The 18,098-nt window shown below is 38.7% G+C and overlaps 1 protein-coding gene across 1 annotated transcript in view; it reads right to left on the bottom strand.

The window, feature by feature from the left end:
• The window catches only part of LOC130916131 (alpha-aminoadipic semialdehyde synthase, mitochondrial-like), a 47,374-nt gene extending 30,165 nt beyond the window's left edge, over positions 1 to 17,209 (bottom strand). Inside the window, exons 1-11 of the mRNA XM_057836599.1 lie at positions 16,960 to 17,209; positions 14,457 to 14,677; positions 11,843 to 12,019; positions 8,017 to 8,101; positions 7,755 to 7,822; positions 7,397 to 7,543; positions 7,252 to 7,330; positions 4,692 to 4,819; positions 4,179 to 4,327; positions 2,369 to 2,491; positions 2,174 to 2,285 (exon numbers count right to left, since the gene is read on the bottom strand). Of these exons, the coding sequence (XP_057692582.1) occupies positions 2,174 to 2,285; positions 2,369 to 2,491; positions 4,179 to 4,327; positions 4,692 to 4,819; positions 7,252 to 7,330; positions 7,397 to 7,543; positions 7,755 to 7,822; positions 8,017 to 8,101; positions 11,843 to 12,019; positions 14,457 to 14,675 (1,287 nt within the window). The 5' untranslated portion in view covers positions 14,676 to 14,677; positions 16,960 to 17,209. The remainder of the gene's footprint in view (positions 1 to 2,173; positions 2,286 to 2,368; positions 2,492 to 4,178; positions 4,328 to 4,691; positions 4,820 to 7,251; positions 7,331 to 7,396; positions 7,544 to 7,754; positions 7,823 to 8,016; positions 8,102 to 11,842; positions 12,020 to 14,456; positions 14,678 to 16,959) is intronic.
• Positions 17,210 to 18,098: the final 889 nt, after the last annotated feature.

Here is an 18,098-nt window from a genome sequence, read left to right as displayed (position 1 = left end):
CTATCCACAGTGCTCTTGAAAAAAAACATCTGTCAGCAAGTAAGTTATCAAAATATTAATAATAACAAACAAACAAAATTGGTTTCTTGTCAGTATGAGATCCAGTATATGGCGGAAAACACAGACAAGGCTGAAAAAGCAGTTTCTGCTCTTGCACCCCTCTTTAAAATAAACTGCTGTATTTTAAGCCAAAAGAACGTTTGTGTTTGATAGAACAATATGTCTATATGCTGCCATAGCAGATTCATGGCGCATGAAGTCCCCAAACTATTTTTTATTTGTCCGTTTTACCCTGAAAACCCCCGTTTACAGACATCGCGCAACCGCTTTTGTTTCAACCCAGCCATAAAAAGAAGGTAAGTAATCATGTTTATTAGTCGAAATATCAATCATTTTTAGCTTAGAATCATTAATTGCGGTCTAATATTTAGTTTACAAAAAAAAAAACGACTTTAAAAAATTATTCACTGGCATATTTTTCTACTTTTAAACAAATTACGTCACAATGAAAAAAATGGTGTCTGTAAATAGGTCGCGGATATCTACCTCATAACTCTGGCTTAATTGTAATTTTTTTTTTTTTAATGTCGCATTTTTCCCGATATTTTAGATGATAAACAATTGATCCAAACAAAAACTTTTTGAAAAAAACGTTTAAAGGGGTAAATATTTGAAAAATAAAATCTCGACCACTCCTTGATGTCCGTGACTTTCGAGTCGTGTTTTTTTCTATATTATTGTGTTTTGCCGTTAATATCCAAGCTAAGTCCGGCTGTGGCATTCACGGCTGTGTATTTAGACTCGATGATACACGCCACACGGAGTTTTTGCTTCGAAACACGGTAAGTATGCGATATCTCGTTAAAATCGGGGCGTCTTTATTTTATGTTCGTTCATGCTCGAGATTCACGTTATTCATTTTCTCACGATGTAATAAAAAGATGACCCCCCCCCCAAACGAACTAGAGCTAGGTCACGATAGCTCGCTAGATATTTTTATTGATAATTCTCAATTCACGTTCACATTATTGCCTGTATTGCTTTTCAGAAGTTATGCCACATAAATCGACACAGCAGAGGAAAAAAATGATCCAGAACGATGCCATTGACAGCCATGTACGTCAAAATATCAAGTGCATGCATTTAATTGCTTCTCTGCGAGATATTTGAAGAAGGAAGGGACCTTGTACATGTACGGCAGGGAGGACAACATTGGAATCATCCAACAAGGGCCTCCGGACTTTTACAAAAGGGTATTCCTTTTACCCAGTGATTACGACATGACAAGGAAGGGGGAATTCATATTTTTTAAAAATTAGTTAATTAAAAATTCTGTTACAAAATGTTACTTGAAGTGTTTGTTATTTATTATGTACCAGGATGGGTGTTCAAAACCTTTTTTAAGTGAGAAACTTAAATAAAATCTCAAAGGTCTCAAAAATGTGTATTTCTAACTCGCCTGATTTGAATTACTTTTCAGGTGTCAAACAATGCCCTCCTGCTCAAAATTTTTCTTCCACCAGAAAATAGAGATTTTAAGCTTTCCAATGATGTATCACACGTGCATATCGGACAATTTTTAAATTTGGCCAAATTGGGTGTCTCAGAGCGGAACTTCAAGTCACCTGAGTGTTTTCCGCCATATCCCACTGCCATGCATGGGTGTCACCAGACATATTTCACTGGGGCACATGCGCCAGTATTGATCTGCAGTGCCCCGGTATAAATTTCACAGGCTTAAAAAAAAATTAAAATAAAAAATACTTTGGAGTTTAAATCTACGTATCATAACCTACAGAGTGCGCCTATTTAATATGGTCATTTTATAACTTTGTCTTAACTATGCCTGTGATAAGCATATGAGTTGATACTTTCGCGAAGCACCTTGGGGAGATATGCTGCGTTCATGTGTATCAGGAGATCTGACTTCCAGCGTTGGAAAATGCAGGGGTGGCTTGGTTAAATGTCTGATCCCTGGCCTGAAAAAGTCTTACAGTGGACAGTCTTCCCCATCTGCATGGTTCTCGCATAAGTAAGCGCTGACAATACACAGTCTTAATTTCGTATGCAGCCAATTTTTAAATATTTTACAAATTAAGGTAAACTTTTTGCAGAAATGCATCCGTTTTGGGAGTGTTCGTCATCTCAACTCCAGACAAAAACATTTTCTTACCATCTCCCAGATGTACGGAAAGAGGCGGTCACCAAAGTACTCGGTGGCCTCGATTGGCAACTGAGCGGGAAGGTTGTCTATGGAACACATCAGGATGCCGTGGCCCTCCACGCTAGCAAACACAACAGTTTTCTTTTTTTTTTTTTGTCAAAAAGTTCATATTACACAGCTGAAATGCTGTGGTGGCATGTTTACCTGTCATGGTCGATGTGCTGCTCTGCGTCATACATGCAGAATGGTTTGTCGATGGTGGTGCACTCATTCATGAACTGGATGGAACCGCCTGTGTCTGCCGAGATGTCGCAGATGGCTAACAGCCTGCCACCAAATAAGTAACGTGCTTGACAAAATGGCAAGAGAATGTAAGATATGTACGACGGCCTAAGCGGTAAATTAGTCAGGAATTTAGTAAGCCATTTTGAAATTGGCAAAAAATGGCCAAATTTTGGCCAAATCTATTACCACATTACATCACAAGACAAAAGTTGAATGACATTCAAACATTTTTTTTTTTTAATTGGGGGGGGGGGGATTGCCGATTTCACTGTATACACTACCGTTCAAAAGTTTGGGGTCACCTAGACAATTTTGTGTTTTCCTTCAAAAGTCACACTTTTATTTTTAAAATGGGGATCAAAATGAATAGAAAATATAGTCAAGTCATTGACAAGGTTGGAAATAAGGATTTTTATTTTAAATAATAATTTTCTCCTTCAAACTTTTCTTTCATAAAAGAAAGAATGCTCGTTTTGCAACAATTACAGCTTTGCAAATCTATGGTGTACTAGCTGTTAATTTGTTGAGGAGAAAGAAGATAAGAGAAACTTCACTCCACGCTTCCAGAAGCATCGCCCACAAGTTGGATTGGCTTGATTGGCACTTCTTACGCACCATACGGTCAAGCTGCTCCCACAACAGCTTAATGGGTTTGAGATCTGTTGACTGTGCTGGCTACTCCATTACAGAGAGAATACCAGCTGCCTGCTTCTTACCTAAATAGTTCTTGCATAATTTGGAGGTGCGCTTTGAGTCACTGTGATGTTGTAGGATGAAATTGACTGCAATCAAGCATTGTCCACAGGGTATGGCATGGTGTTGCAAAATGGAGTGCCTTCTTTATTTAAAATCCCGTTGATCTTGTACAAATTTCCCACTTACCAGCACCAAAGCAACCAAAGACCATCACATTACCTTCACCATTGTTGACAGATGACATCAAGCACTCTTCCAGCATATTTTCAGTTGTTTTGTGCGTCACAAATGTTCTTTTCTTTGATCCAAAGTCCAAACACCTCAAACTTTGACACTTTTTCCAATTGATTTGTCTGTCCATAACAATTTTTTTCCCCATTGATTTGTCTGTCCATAACACTTTTTTCCAATCTTCTTCTGTCCAATATATGTGTTCTTTTGCCCATATTAATTGTTTTCTTTTATCATCCAGTCTCAGATAAAGCTTTTTCCTTTGCCACGCTGCACTGAAAACCCGGAGTCATCTCTTCACTGTCGACATTGACACTGGCAATTTACAGGTACTATTTAATGAAGCTGCTAGATGAGGACCTGCGAGGCATCTATTTCTCAAACTTGAGACTCTTATGTACTTGTCAAAAGGAGGACATTTCTCAGTGACCCCAAACTTTTGAACGGTAGTGTATTTGTGAAAAGGAAACACCTTAAAATTAACGCTCTGCTTGTAATTGATCACTATAATGTTCTCAACATTGGAAAAAAAAAAAAATACACATTAGATATGCTTAAAATTATTGGCTGTTAACTCAGATACCGGAAGTATTTTTTTTACAAATATCTTTATTGGTTGGGCCTTAATATTTCATAAAAATGCATATCAAAAGACATATGCAGATTGTCCTAAAACATTTTTTTATGATTTCTTACAACTAAACAGCATTGTAATCTGCAGAGCAAATTTTTCCTATTTGTCATCAAACGAAAGCAATCAAAACAAATCCGATTTTGTCATGTGTTGTGTGTGTTTTATTACTTGTGAGGCAGTTCCGGCATGCCCTCGCTAGTGGCGCTGTTGCTCTTGGAAGGTCTGAGCAGCCGTTGGGCGTCCAGGCGGCGTAGGAGTCTCGGGGTCTGAGGGTCCCAGTAGATACCGTTGATCAGGCAGTTGGTGTAAGGCGCCACCTAAAGAAACGGGCATTCAAAAGGTTTTGCCATGTCAATGAGATCACGGTTGTGGATGTATGGACATGGTACATGGTATCATAATAACAATAATACAGACAAAGCAAGAGTTATAGGAGCAGAAGTGTGTGTGAGTGGACATGGCACTGTGTGCAGGAATATAATTGTTTTACAAAAGCGTATACACACCCTCTTACAACTTGTACTTAAGAGTTAACCTACCACGTTAAAAAAATGTACTTATTTCTAGCCTTGGTTTTCCATCCTATATTATAACACGAAGTAGATAGACACTTGTGCAATAAGATTAGTCGTTTATGTCTGCTTGTGTACAGTATGTGTGTGTGCATTGGTGTGTACTGACGCTGGTTCTGAAGTGTGATGTGTAGAGTTCCGGGTGGTTCTCGTACTCCATGGGGTCGTAAATACCGTCACTCTTCCTCACCAGGTGATGGTGACGACTGAGCACGGTGGCGTATACTTTGGTCATATCTAACAACAACAGCATTTAGCTGTGAGACACATGTGAGACCCTGCTACAACATTTAAAAAAAAAAAAAAAAAAAAAGACTGTTAGCTGTTAGCCACATTTTAACAAATGCTTAACACCAAATGCTTATAATCAAGTCGACACAGTAATTTCTGTACAATCAAAGCTATATCTGACTATCCCAACCACATTGCTTAGCACCAGCTAACTTCTAGCTAGAATCAATAATTTGTGCTGTTCTATTTGTAATGTCAATAAGACACAGTGAATAACATTTTGAACCTGATTTGCATACTGGACTATATTTGCTATGGGCTAATATGTGTTTTCATATTTGAATAAATAAGTCAACACCTTTACTAAAGAGGTGCAAACTAACTCATGAACACGCTAACAGAAATAACTGCTATTGAACATGCTAATAAATGTTGGTAAAAATATTTACACGAATTCTATGACATCATTTACATAAAATATTTATATAGTTGTAGTAATACATTTATATATGGCGGAAAACACAGACAAGGCTGAAAAAGCAGTTTCTGCTCTTGCACCCCTCTTTAAAATAAACTGCTGTATTTTAAGCCAAAAGATCGGTTGTGTTTGATAGAACAATATGTTTACTGTATATGCTGCCATATCAGTTTGATGGCGCATTAAGCCCCCAAACAAATTTTAAGTTGTCCGTTTTACCCTGGAGACCCCAATTTACAGACACCACGAAACCGCTTTTGTTTCAACCTAGCCATAAAAAGGTAAGTAATTATTATATTTATTATTTGAAATGCCTATCATTTTTGGCTTCGAATCATTAATTGATGTCTAATATTTAGTAAAAAAAAAAAAAAAAAAAAACGACCAAAAAAATTATTCACTAGCATATTTAGCACTGTATAGGACAATTTTGAAATATGGCCAAATTGGGGGTCTCAGAGAGGAACTTTAAGTCACCTAAGTGTTTTCCGCCATATACTGTATATATATCCTAGGAAGAGCAAAGATGCACAGGACCCTGAAGCTCCCAGGCCTCTGGTAGAAGACCAGAGCTTGAGATGAACAGCCACCCACCCTACCAGGGGAGATGGGGGGAGGGGGAGGGAAGAGGTTTTATATACAGTATATACATGACAATGCATAATACAACTCCAAGTTCAATAAAAGATGGGACGTTGTGTTAAACAAGAATATAATACAATGATTAGGAAATCATGTTCAACCTGTATTGCCAATCACGGGCACAGTGAGACAAACAACCATTCGTACTCACACCCATACCAAGGTACAATTTTGGAGCGTTCAATCAGCCAAACATGCATGGTTTTTGGGATGTAGGAGGAAACTATAATACCCAAAGAAAAGCCACGCAGGCACCGGGAGAACATGCAAACTCCACACAAGAAGGCCCGAGCTCAGAATTGAAACCTTAATCTAAGAACTGTGAGGTGGGCGGGCTACCACTCACTAGCCATGTATAATTACTTCATTCTATATCTGTTTTAGAACCCTAAAACAGATAATGACTTGCTATTTTATTTCTTGTTTTTAAATCCAAAATCGGAAAATGGATTACAACTTACTTCATTTCTCGTTTTACAATCCAAAATCAGAAAACGGGCAACGACTTGCTGTTTTATTTCTTGTATTCAAATCAAAAGTCTGAAAACAAATAAAGGCCTGTTTTTCGCTGTTTTGATCTTCTTTTGAAATTAAAAAATGGAATATGAGGGAATGGAATTATCATGGTATTTTTGTTGTATTCGTTTTTGGTTTGTATGATTTTTTTATGTGATGATGGGTCAATCGAGCAGCACGATCACCTACGTTTTACATTTACTGTTACTTCACGTTTTTGTCAAGGATGGCGGACGTGTACGGGCTTTTTAAAGAGGGGAAAACGCTGTTTTCGAACAGCGAACTCATATCAGTGTATAAACAACTGGGTCACCACATCGAAATCATCAACAGACATGGAATGAACAAAAAATACACTGATATTTTTTTTTATTTAAAAACGCGAAATGATATAATAAGTCGCTATCTGTTTTCCAATTTTGCATTTGAAAACGAGAAATGAAATAATAAGTCGTAATCTGTTTTCCGATTTTGGATTCTAAAACAGATATGGAATGAACGAACGGTACACTGATAACTCACCCACCATGCCACCTCATATTAATACATTAACCTTGAATTGCGAGAACAATTGGTCTTAACAGTTAGTTATTTAGTTGTTAGTTGCATTACCTACTGTACATGTATCTACTTGATTAGTTACTTACAGTTAGTTACTCAGTTACAGTTTCTTTGTTTCACTATTGTTTCCTACACCGTGGACTTGTCTCATAACAAAAGTTAGAAAAAGGGATTGGTAACCCCGCTGATTAATAGCTAAACCGTTGATTGATAAAAACAAAAGTACAAAGAAATGTCGTACCTCCAGTTTCACACACATCCTTCAGCTCGTGAGGCTCTACATATTCCACAGGAAGCTCGTTGATTATGTCCTGTGCTCCCTAGAAGAGGTGACGATGACAATGTCACGGCGGGAACAGGAACACAAATACTTTTCCGGGATGTACCTTGGAGACATTGCCGGTTCCAGTGAAGCAGAAGGTGACTGGACCGATGGACTTAGGCATGAGGCCCATGGAGATCTCGTAGCCGCAATCCCGCACGGCCTGGATGGCCTGCGATACGTTACGGTAGTTGTGCGCCATGCCGATGTGCTGTCCAGGCATACAGCTAGTGATTAGCATTGAGCTGTTAGCATCAGGCTATCACCGAAAAACGTTCATGTTTGTTTGGGATGCGTGACTATAATGTTACTGTGCTTGAAAACAGTTAGTTGTTCGCATTCAGTGGTTAACATTATGAGGTGTGCATTTACCATCATGCTATCATTCAAAAAGTGACAGTTTGTTGGGAATGCATGTTTACCATAAAAGGGGTGTGGTGTCCAAGTGCCAGGAAGCGAAGACCCAAACCATGTAAAATGTTGATCATGCCTGAAGAAAAAAAAAATCACGAAATATTTCCACGAAAACACTAAGTCACTAATGTTTGTATGTTTAGGCTTCTAATCATTTGAATGTGTCATCCCTGACATCCAATCAGCTTGCTGTGATGCCATTCCCAATCCTGCTTAAAACCACAAAGAGGGCAATGAAGTATGTTGTTTTTTGTTGTTGTTGTTATTTACCTGCAACACCAGCCCACTGTCCGAACGCCACAATACGATAGCCATTAGCGTCCACCATCTTCTCGTAGTCAATCAGGCGAACTTCCTGAAAACACAAATAAGAAAAATTGTTATCAGCAACATAACTGCAGGAACTTTGTACAGTAAAGAAAATAAGTATTTGAACACCCTGCTATTTTTGCAAGTTCTTCCACTTAGAAATCATGGAGGAGTCTAAAATGTTCCTTGCATGTGCATCTCCACTGTCAGAGAGATAATCTAAAGAAAAATCCAGAAATCACAATGCATGAGTTTTTTAACAGTTTATTTGTGTGATACAGCTGCAAATAAGTATTTGAACATGTGTCTATAAGCTGCAATTCTGACCCTGAAAAACCTGTTAGTCCGCATATTAAAAGTTCACCTCCATTCCATGTATCATCCTGAATCAGATTAACTTGTTTGAGGGCGATAGCTGCATATGGAACATGACCAAGACCAAAGAGCTGTCCAAAGACACCAGAAACAAAACTGTACACCTCCACAAGGCTGGAAATGGCTACAGAGCAATTAACAAGCAGCTTGGTGAAAAAAAAGTCCACTATTGGAGCAATCATTAGAAAATGGAAGAAGCTAAATGGGATGGTCAATCTCACTCTGAGTGGAGCCCCATGTAAAATATCACTTCATGGGGTCTCAATGATCCTATGAAATGTGAGGAATCAGTCCAGAACTCTACGACAGGAGTTGGTCAATGAACCTGAAAAGAGCTTGGACCACAGTTTCCAAGGTTACTGTTGGTAATACACTAAGACGTCATGGTTTCAAATCATGCATGGCACGGATGGTTCCCCTGCTTCAACCAGCACATGTCAAGGCCCGTCTTAAGTTTGCCTGTGACCATTCAGATTATGCAGAGGTGTCATGGGAGCAAGTTTTGTGGTCAAATGAGAGCAAACTAGAACTTTTTGGTCATAATTCCACTCATAGTGTTTGTAGGAAGAAGAATGGTGAGAACTATCCTAAGAACACCATCCCTACTGTGAAGCATGGGGGTAGTAACGTCATGCTATGGGGGTGTTTTTCTGCGCATGGGACAGGACTAGTGCACTGTATTAAAGAGAGGATGACTGGGTCCCTGTATTGTGGGATTTTGGGGAACAATCCCTTTCCCTCAGTCAGAGCATTGAAGATGGGTCGTGGCTGAGTCTTCCAACATGAAAATGACCCGAATTACACAGCCAGAAAAACCAAGGAGTGGCCTCGTCAGAAGCACATCAAGGTTCTAGCATGGCCTAGCCAGTCTCCAGACCTAAACCCAATAGGAAACCATTGGAGGGAGCTCAAACTCCATGTTTCTCAGCGAAAGCCCAGAAACCTGACTGATCTAGAGAAGAACTGTGCGGAAGAGTGTGCCAAGATCACTCCTGCAGTGTGTGCAAACCTGGTGGAAAAACTACAGGAAATGTTTGACCTCTGTAATTGCAAACAAAGTCTACTGCACCAAATATTAGCATTTGTTTTCTCAGGCGTTAAAATACTTATTTGCAGCTGCAACACACAAATAAATCGTTTAAAAAAAAATCATACATTGTGATTTCTGGATTTTTCTTTTAAGATTATCTCTCTCACAGTGGACATGCACTTGTGGTTAAAATTTCAGACCCTCCATGATTTCTAATTGTGAGAACTTGCAAAGTAGCCGGGTGTTCAAATACTTATTTTTTTCACTGTACCTGTGTGCCTGTGTGTTGACACTTAAAGTTCTTCTTCAGCTTGAGGCTACAAGTGCAACATTTTGCATCCACATCACCATCTCAGCTTTTTTCCTGAAGGGCAAACGTTTACTTTCAAGGGTTTGAAGTTGAGCTCTCAAAATGTATTTGCCTTTTTGAAAAATATTCCCTGGAGGGATCATACAAGTCACTAAATTGTCAACAGTGACTGTGCTTTTAAGAAACCTCTGACCACAGTTAATTCTTTTACAACACATGCTATTCACCGCAGTTCAGAATTGGGAATTTAAAGCGTACCTATGGTGGTCATCTGAAGAAAAAATAGATACTATATGGTTCCCCAAGCAATGTTGTACTGTTTGGTAAATATCCGATGTCTTAATATTTTTGTCTAGTCTTATATTTGCCAAAATTATCGCCCTGGTTCACATTCATGCATGCCTCCATATTTGGAATGGATGAGACGGCTTTACTTGCACCCACCAGTTGCTACTGAGTGATACACCAGATTGTTGTTGTTTTCAGTGATCAAAAGAAATGTCAGGATTAACAGGTTTAAGTAACGTAATTTTTGGACTATAAGGCGCACCTGACTATAGGCGGCCACCCTCCAAAGTTGACACGCAAACAGCATTCGTTCATAGATAAGCCACATCGAACTATAAGGGAAGCTCTGCTCACTGTATTATCTGTCATAAGCATTCACTAATGCTCATGACAGTGTCATGTCATAATTATGACATTCTTATGACGATGATGTCAAATAAAGTGTTACCGGTTAATATCTTTTGTTGTAAATATCCCATAATACCATGTGAACAGCTGCATCTTATATTCCGGTGCAGCTTATCAATGATCAAATGTCATTTTCTTCTCAAATTTGGTGGGTGGTGGCTTATAGTCAAGTGCGCCGTATAGTTCGAAAATTATGGTGGGTTAATTTCTAACTTAATACATAAATAATTATTTTTAATCACGAGTTAACTATGGACTGCATGCAATTTATCTTTTAATCACTTGACGGCACTAGTATTAAATATTGCTAAGATAATGGGACAGGAAAAAAAATCAAGTATTTTATTTATTTTTTTTAAATCAAGGATTTATTTTTATTTATTTTTTTTTTTTTTACAAAAAAAGAGTGAATAAACTACAAGTTAAGTATGGCAAAATGCCATTAACTGCGAAAATTTGAATCACCTGACAGCACAAGCAATATGAATCCTATTAGGCACAGTTGACGACCATCCGCCTTTAAGTTCTTAGACTGCGGCTTTTCTGTGAGGAGTTTGCATGTTCCTCCTGCCCATAGTCAGCTGAGATAGGCCCCCGCAACCTTTATGTGGATCAGTGGTCCAGATTAAGAATGATTCAATCAACTCATTTAAAGTGATGAAAATACTGTAGTTTGAGCAAAACTCTGATGATCTTTTGATTGAATGCTCAAAATGTGACAAAGTCTGCGTATTTCTGTTTATGTGGATTACAATTGGTCCAAGTTGCTCAAGGACGATCAGCCACAAAGGTAAGTGTGCAGCGTGTACTTACTGTATTATATTCCGCATATCTGCATGAGCTCTGTAAGCTCATTGTATAATTGTGGCTTTGAAAATGAGTTTATGATGATGATGTAGAATCTTAAAGGCTGCCTGGACGGATGGGGGTTTGTCGTTAGAGAAGCTTGTGATGACGAATGCTGCGATTTGTAGTTTTTGGAATATAAACCAGTCATTTAACACAATTTTGGGGTGCTGTTGTGTTGATGTAAGTATGCAGTATATGACTGTTTGGAGAGACTGATAAGTGAAATGAGGACAGATGGAGCTGAGCACCACATTGAAAAAAGGCAATATTTGGAAACTAGAGCCAGATAGAGTGCAACGGTATGTTAAATGTAGGTAAATATGGCCGCTATATAGTATATTATGCATAAGGCAGGCACCTCAATCAGATTTACCAACCACATAAGCAATTTACGTCAACAAATAAACATTTCAAAATACAGAAAGTCAGAAACTATTAAATATATTTTGCCCGCCAAAAAACACTCATACATACATAGAAGTCGCACTCCCAACCCAGTTATAAAGCGACCTTACTTCCTGCCTCACCTTCTTGAGCAGGTCGTCCAGCAGTCCCATGTTGGCCTCCTGTGCCTTAATTGTGTGTGAGAAGAAAGCGTATGTCTTCTTTGGGATCACTTTTTCCTCGGGTGGTCTCTTAACGCCAATGATGAGCGATGCTTCCGAAATGTCCTCCTGGATGATGGCGCCCGCTTTGGCGTAGAACTGAAAGCAGGTAAGCAAGCCAGCAAGATATGTTAGCTGGGCTGCCTATGAGCCAAGGAAGGGAGATTAATTTGTAAAGATAATATATCAGCTTCTGTAGTGGACTGCGACAAGTTTGCTGATGTGGTGAAATTGTCTGAAGAATCTTGACAATTTTGAATTTAACAAACTTAAATTATTAATTTCTGATGAAAATAGTTGTCAATTAATTTGATAATTCATTAGATGTTTATATGGTACATGGAGTCACACTTGGATAGCGCCTTTCCACCTTTCAGGCACTCAATGCGCTTTGACACTACAGTGATCCTAACTCAATTTTTTTTGTGTGTCTTCTATGTATATATTCAGATTCATCATTGGAAAGAGATACATATAAGACATGCTTCTAAACTTTTTTTCCCCAAAGTATAATTTATTAAAAAAATATATGTATGTATCAATATATGCATATATATTAATAAATGCTTTTTAAGAACTTCAAATGTAATAATTCTGATAGGTTTTATACATTTTACTGTCCCACCGAATTATTTTTAAACAAGGAAAACGGTAGACACCCAATCCATTTGAAAAAAGTAGAAAAATGCTTGTCTTTATCAAATGCTTCATTGAGTGAGTCCATTAAAACCCCTCAAGCTGCTCACTTACACACATGGAGTTGCCAGAGCAACTGTTTAACAAGTTAAACAATGTTGACGCATGTGGCACTTTGAAGTTTTGACTTACAAGCTTCTCTGGCAAGATAATTGTCTTAACTGCCTTAACTGTCTGTCAATCATTGTTAACTTTAATAAGCAACTCCAGTGCACTGCCTGACCAAGACAAGCATCAGGAGCGAGAGTGAGAGACTACGTGATCGGATTGGGACAGCTCTATAAAATACTGCATTTATTTATTTTGTAATTGGGCACCTAACAATTCGATTACGATTACAATTACAATTCAGAGGCTCAGATTCGATTATAAATACTAGTAGTAATCATATTTATTATTCGAAATGTCTGTCATTTTTAGCTTTGAATCTATAATTGATGTATAATATTTAGTTTAAAAAAAAAAAGACTTTAAAAAAATTATTCACTCGCATATTTTAAACTCTTAAATTACATCACAATGAAAAAATTATCATCTGTAAAAAACTCATGGATATCCACCTCATAAGGATCGCTTAATTGTATTTTTTTTTGTTACTGTCGCACTTCTCCCAATATTTTAGATGATAATCGATCAAAAAAAGGAAAAATTGGAGAAAAAAAAAAAAACAACGTTTGAAAAGGTTAATATATCAAAATGAAAATCTCGACCACTCCTTGATGTCAGCGATTTCTGCATCGCGACCCTTGTTATATTACCATGTTTCACCTATAAAATCCCCCAATAATCCGGCTGTGGCCATTCACAGCTGTTTCTTGACACTCGGTGCTACATGCTACATGGATTCTTTTGGATCGAAAAGAGGTAAGTACATGATAATATCTCGTTAAAATCATGGCGTGTTTAATTATGCTCTCGTGTGCTCTCACCTCCAGTTAGTTTTACTGTTTTAAAATATATATATATTTTTTTTTTTTAAGTGCCCTCCTGTTCCAAATTTCTTTTCCTCCAGAAAATTGAGATTTTAAGCTTTCCAATGATGTATCACATCAAGCCGCATGAGGCCAAATAAATTCAGGCGCCACTGGCAAAATTTATCCACTCATACGCTGCTTGTGTTATTTCAGCAAAAAAGCGCTGAATATTGCAATTAATCTTATTGTGCTATTAACAATGTTAAAGACAAAAGATACAATTTCTTGTCACGTGCAGAATGTGTGCGTGTGTGTGTGTGTGTGGGGGGGGGGGGGGGGGGGTAATTTCATTTTCTTAGGGGCTATAACAGAAAATAATAAGGCAGCACTGCTCATAGCGAAGTACTGTCATGTATCCTGTAAATGGTTTTGTTCAAGAAAGCAGCAACACTTTAAGTTTTTTTTTCCATGGTCTGCACTTTAACAGCAGTGTTCTAGATTTCAACTGACTATTAGTGCAATATTGCTGGTGGTTTTTGTAAGCATTTACAGAATATAGAGGAAAACAAGGAGGGAAAAAGTGGACCAAATAACAGGAGACCCAGACGGATTTACAGTAAATAAGTATTGTTCCAACACAGAAAAGTCCTCAACGAGTTGTATTCAATTGCAACTGCTGTTGCCGTGCTCTTTGGGCTCACATTAATAGTTATCCTAAATTAAATGGAAACATTTGAAATACTCCCTTTAATTTGTGGAAAAAGTCCAAATAAAGCTTAGATTCAAATCAAGCTAAGCACTTGATTCAATGTAAAAAATAAGAATATAAAATAAGTTAAAAAATTACCCCAAAAAGAATCACCTTTATCTAAAGGTACCACTTTGTCGCATGATGAGCAAAGTCTCCCTCATTGCTTAGTGTTTACCTTCTCATGGATGGCCCTGCGGTTGGACGGCTGCACCAGGACTTTAATGCCATCCTGCGTGAGCTCGCGGACGTGGCGAGGGGCAAGGGGAGCCCGCCTTTCCCAAGGGTTGATGTCCTCACGCCGGATGGCCATGACGGCACGGTGGTGTTCATGACGTCGTTGACCTAATAGACAGCTTGGACGCCTCCGGCCCTGGCGACTAAGGAGGCGGAACATCGCTAGGAAAAAAAATATCTTTTGTTAGGGTAAGCGATAGTGTTTGACAATAGTGAGGTATAACAAAGTATAAATACATTTGAAACCAGATATTTTGTAGCTGCCCAGGCCTGGTTGAAATATTAATTTTATCAATACATAATTCTTGCACTGAATTGAAACAAATGTAACAAATAAATCTCACGGGTTTGTCTACAAATGCCAATGACAGTTCCTGGCACGGTCGGGTTGGGCTGTTGCCCGGGGCGGGTAAATTGCTTGGGGCGCATGCACACAAGTGATTGTCTACTATTGTAATTGGCACCCGAGCGTTGCAATGACAACCCCTGCAGACCACAGTTACTGTCCGCACGCAACGCCACAAGGAGAAAGAGGTGATGGAGGGCATTGGATCAGTGCATGTGTATATATTATGTATGTAATATATATGTATTCTTTCTGTTAAGAATTCTTCAAGTTGCTTAATAGTTTAAACGTTTAATGAATTTACTTTCTATTTAGAGCGGCACTTTTATTTTGGAAACTGCTCGTGCTTTTATTTCCAGTTCTGCATTTCCCGGTTTATACAGTACGTCTGCTCCTTCAATGATGATGTGAGTATGCCTTGTGAAGTGAATTAACGGCGCTGAACACATAGATTGTAAACATTGCCAGGTGGAGGAATAGTTGTGTAAAGTAGGTTTTTGTGCCTGATTTTTTTTCTTTAATCATTCACACTCTTAATTTCGTTGTTGTTAGTTTATTGGCTACGACTGTTAGCATTATACCAAATAATTAATGTGAGCACTGAGCAGTGAATGTAGTGGTTTGAAGGGAGATAGCGAGCAAATATTCACTATGGTTGGTTTTGAGTTAAAATGATGTGGTTTAATGTTCAATAAGCTAAACACATTAAGAGGTCTGTGAAAGTTGAGAAGATGTCTGTATTTTATTCACCAGATACTAAACGTGTGTACATGTATGCACACCTGCACGAGCCCAAAAAAGTATTTGATTTCACCTCCTGTGCTTTTTAACATGCCCCTGTAGTTGCTCAACACATCTGAGTCAACTAGTCACAAGTAAAATCTTCCACACTTTATTATTTCTACAATATTTTATTAATGTTGTTGTGACCGAAAGAACAAGATCCAGGATACAAGCGGCCGAAAGGAGTTTCCTCCTTAGGGTGTCTGGTCTGTCCCTTAGAGATAGGGTGAGACGCTTGGTCATCCGGGAGGGACTTATGGTCGAGCCGCTACTCCGCCGCATTGAGAGGAGCCAGCTGACGTGGCTCGGGCATCTGGTTCGGATGCCTCCTGGACGCCTCCGAGGAGAGGTGTTCCAGGCATGTCCCACCGGTGGGAGGCCCTGGGGACCAGGTGGTGATTGAAGTGGCTGGGGTAGAGGGAAATTTGGGCTTCCCTGCTAAAGCTGCTGCCCCTACGACCAGACCCCGGAATAAGCAGAAGATAATGGATGGATTTATTAATGTTTCTGATGTTAAATTAATGTTCTCTTGCACATATTTATTGTTGCGCACTTTCAACTGCTTTGATCGCATTAATAAATGTAACATTCTTAGCAAATACAGTGGTTTGGTTGTTGGGTTGTGCCAAGTATACTTCGTGCGCTGTATTTTGTGGGTTAACAGTTTGTCGGCCCAGGGCACCATGTAGGCTAGGAATGCCATTGAGAAATGGCAACTATTTTTCTTTAAAGTGTTTTTCTTCATCGTCACTTAAATGTTATTGTCATTTCTTATTACAAATTATTTGTCATGCCAAATTACCTGTAATGACTGAAATTTTTAGATCCTCATAATTTCACCCAACTTTCTGAAACAGACCTACTTCAATTTCTTACTGATCAACGCCAAGGACTACCAGTTTGATACAAGAATGCATTTCATTATTTGTTATTTTGTGTAATTAATGATACTCATACACAATATGTGGTGACATCAGTCATGTTAATGATTTCTCACAATGATCAAGAAATATTTAACAAAGCAGGAAGCAAAAACATCAACATTTCCCATTTATTTCTACTATATCTTAAAGGTGTTAACATTTTCAGATGGTTTCAAATTGGAACTTTCCTCGGAAATCACAGTGTCCTGACATTGGTGAAATACTCAAATACAGTACTCTCAAGTAGTCCTTGAGAGAGTGTATTAGAAACTGCAAGCTGTGTCACAACTTGTTGTACACACTAATTTACATCGCTAAGTTAAACTCACGTCCTTAAATTATGTACTGGGAAATGCAAGCAAAAAAAGAGCGTCGTGTTTAGTGTTGCTTACCTTTCTTCGGTGGCGTGGACGGTCTGGATTCTAAAACTCTACCGGGTAACAAAACTCAAAGCTAACTTAGTATGCTAAGATGGTACCGGGCTCGTGAGACGCCCACCGGACCGGGAGCGAACCGGAACCAGTTTGTCAGATTTCGGGATCTTATGAGGACAACACACGCAGATCCGAGGAATTTTGTCAAGTGTCACTCAGAGGTTAGACCACGACAAGGAGAAGTGGGGAGGATCACCCACGAGCGCCAAGGAATCTTCCTTTTCCGTTTTGTAATTTCGAAATAATAAAACGTTTACATCTTTAATGTATCTTGGATGTCAAAACTGTGCCGATTCTCACTTATTTTTTTCTATTTACTTCCTGATGCGACCTACAAATAGACAAACTAGTACTTAAATGTATATGTCCCACTTTCTAAGGTTGTAGACTGTCGGATGAAATAATTTATTTTGAAGCCATTGTTAAAACTGTCCTTTTCCGGGTTCCTAATACCGGCGAAGTGAGTGGCTGAAAAGCATGCTGGAAAGTCACGAACGTCCCAAAAGTGTGTGTGTACAGCAGTCACTATCTAACTCTACGAACAACATTGGTTATTAATTTAAAGAACTAAAAAATAAATAAATAAATAAACAGTTTTAGATTTGGCAGCTGTATTTGAATGATTTTGGGGTGTGAAATCCAGAGGTTGTTTTTTTTTTTTTTTTTGCCAGCGATGCCAACAGTAGCTCTACCAGTTTCACCAATGAGACCCTCGCAACAATAATCACATGGTACCAATATACCAATCAGACTCAAGCTCGCCGCTCTATGATCACACCAGCCTGTTCAATCAAGTGCCGTCTTTAAAGCACTGTAAAAAATTAAGTATTTGACATAGAGCGCTGCCCTCAGCATGACACGAAAGTGCGGATTTTAACCTCTCGTTTTTATTTGGCACCGATTGAGCGCAGAAAACCGGAGATATGATCCTTTTAATTTTATAATAGGAACTATGAAGGAACTATTCAACAATTCAAACTAGGGACTATTTTCTCCACTAGAGGGCACTCATGCTCTTTGGGAAAATGATGCTTCAGTTCTGTACATTTTTTTTCTCTAGCCGGATCCCCCCCCCCCCCCCCCCCCCCCTTTGGCTT

The sequence above is a fragment of the Corythoichthys intestinalis genome, chromosome 5 (genome assembly GCF_030265065.1).
Source record: "Corythoichthys intestinalis isolate RoL2023-P3 chromosome 5, ASM3026506v1, whole genome shotgun sequence".
NCBI classification, from domain to species: Eukaryota; Metazoa; Chordata; class Actinopteri; order Syngnathiformes; family Syngnathidae; genus Corythoichthys; species Corythoichthys intestinalis.
Note: the sequence above shows the minus strand (reverse complement) of the source record. Positions and strands in the feature narration are given on the sequence as shown.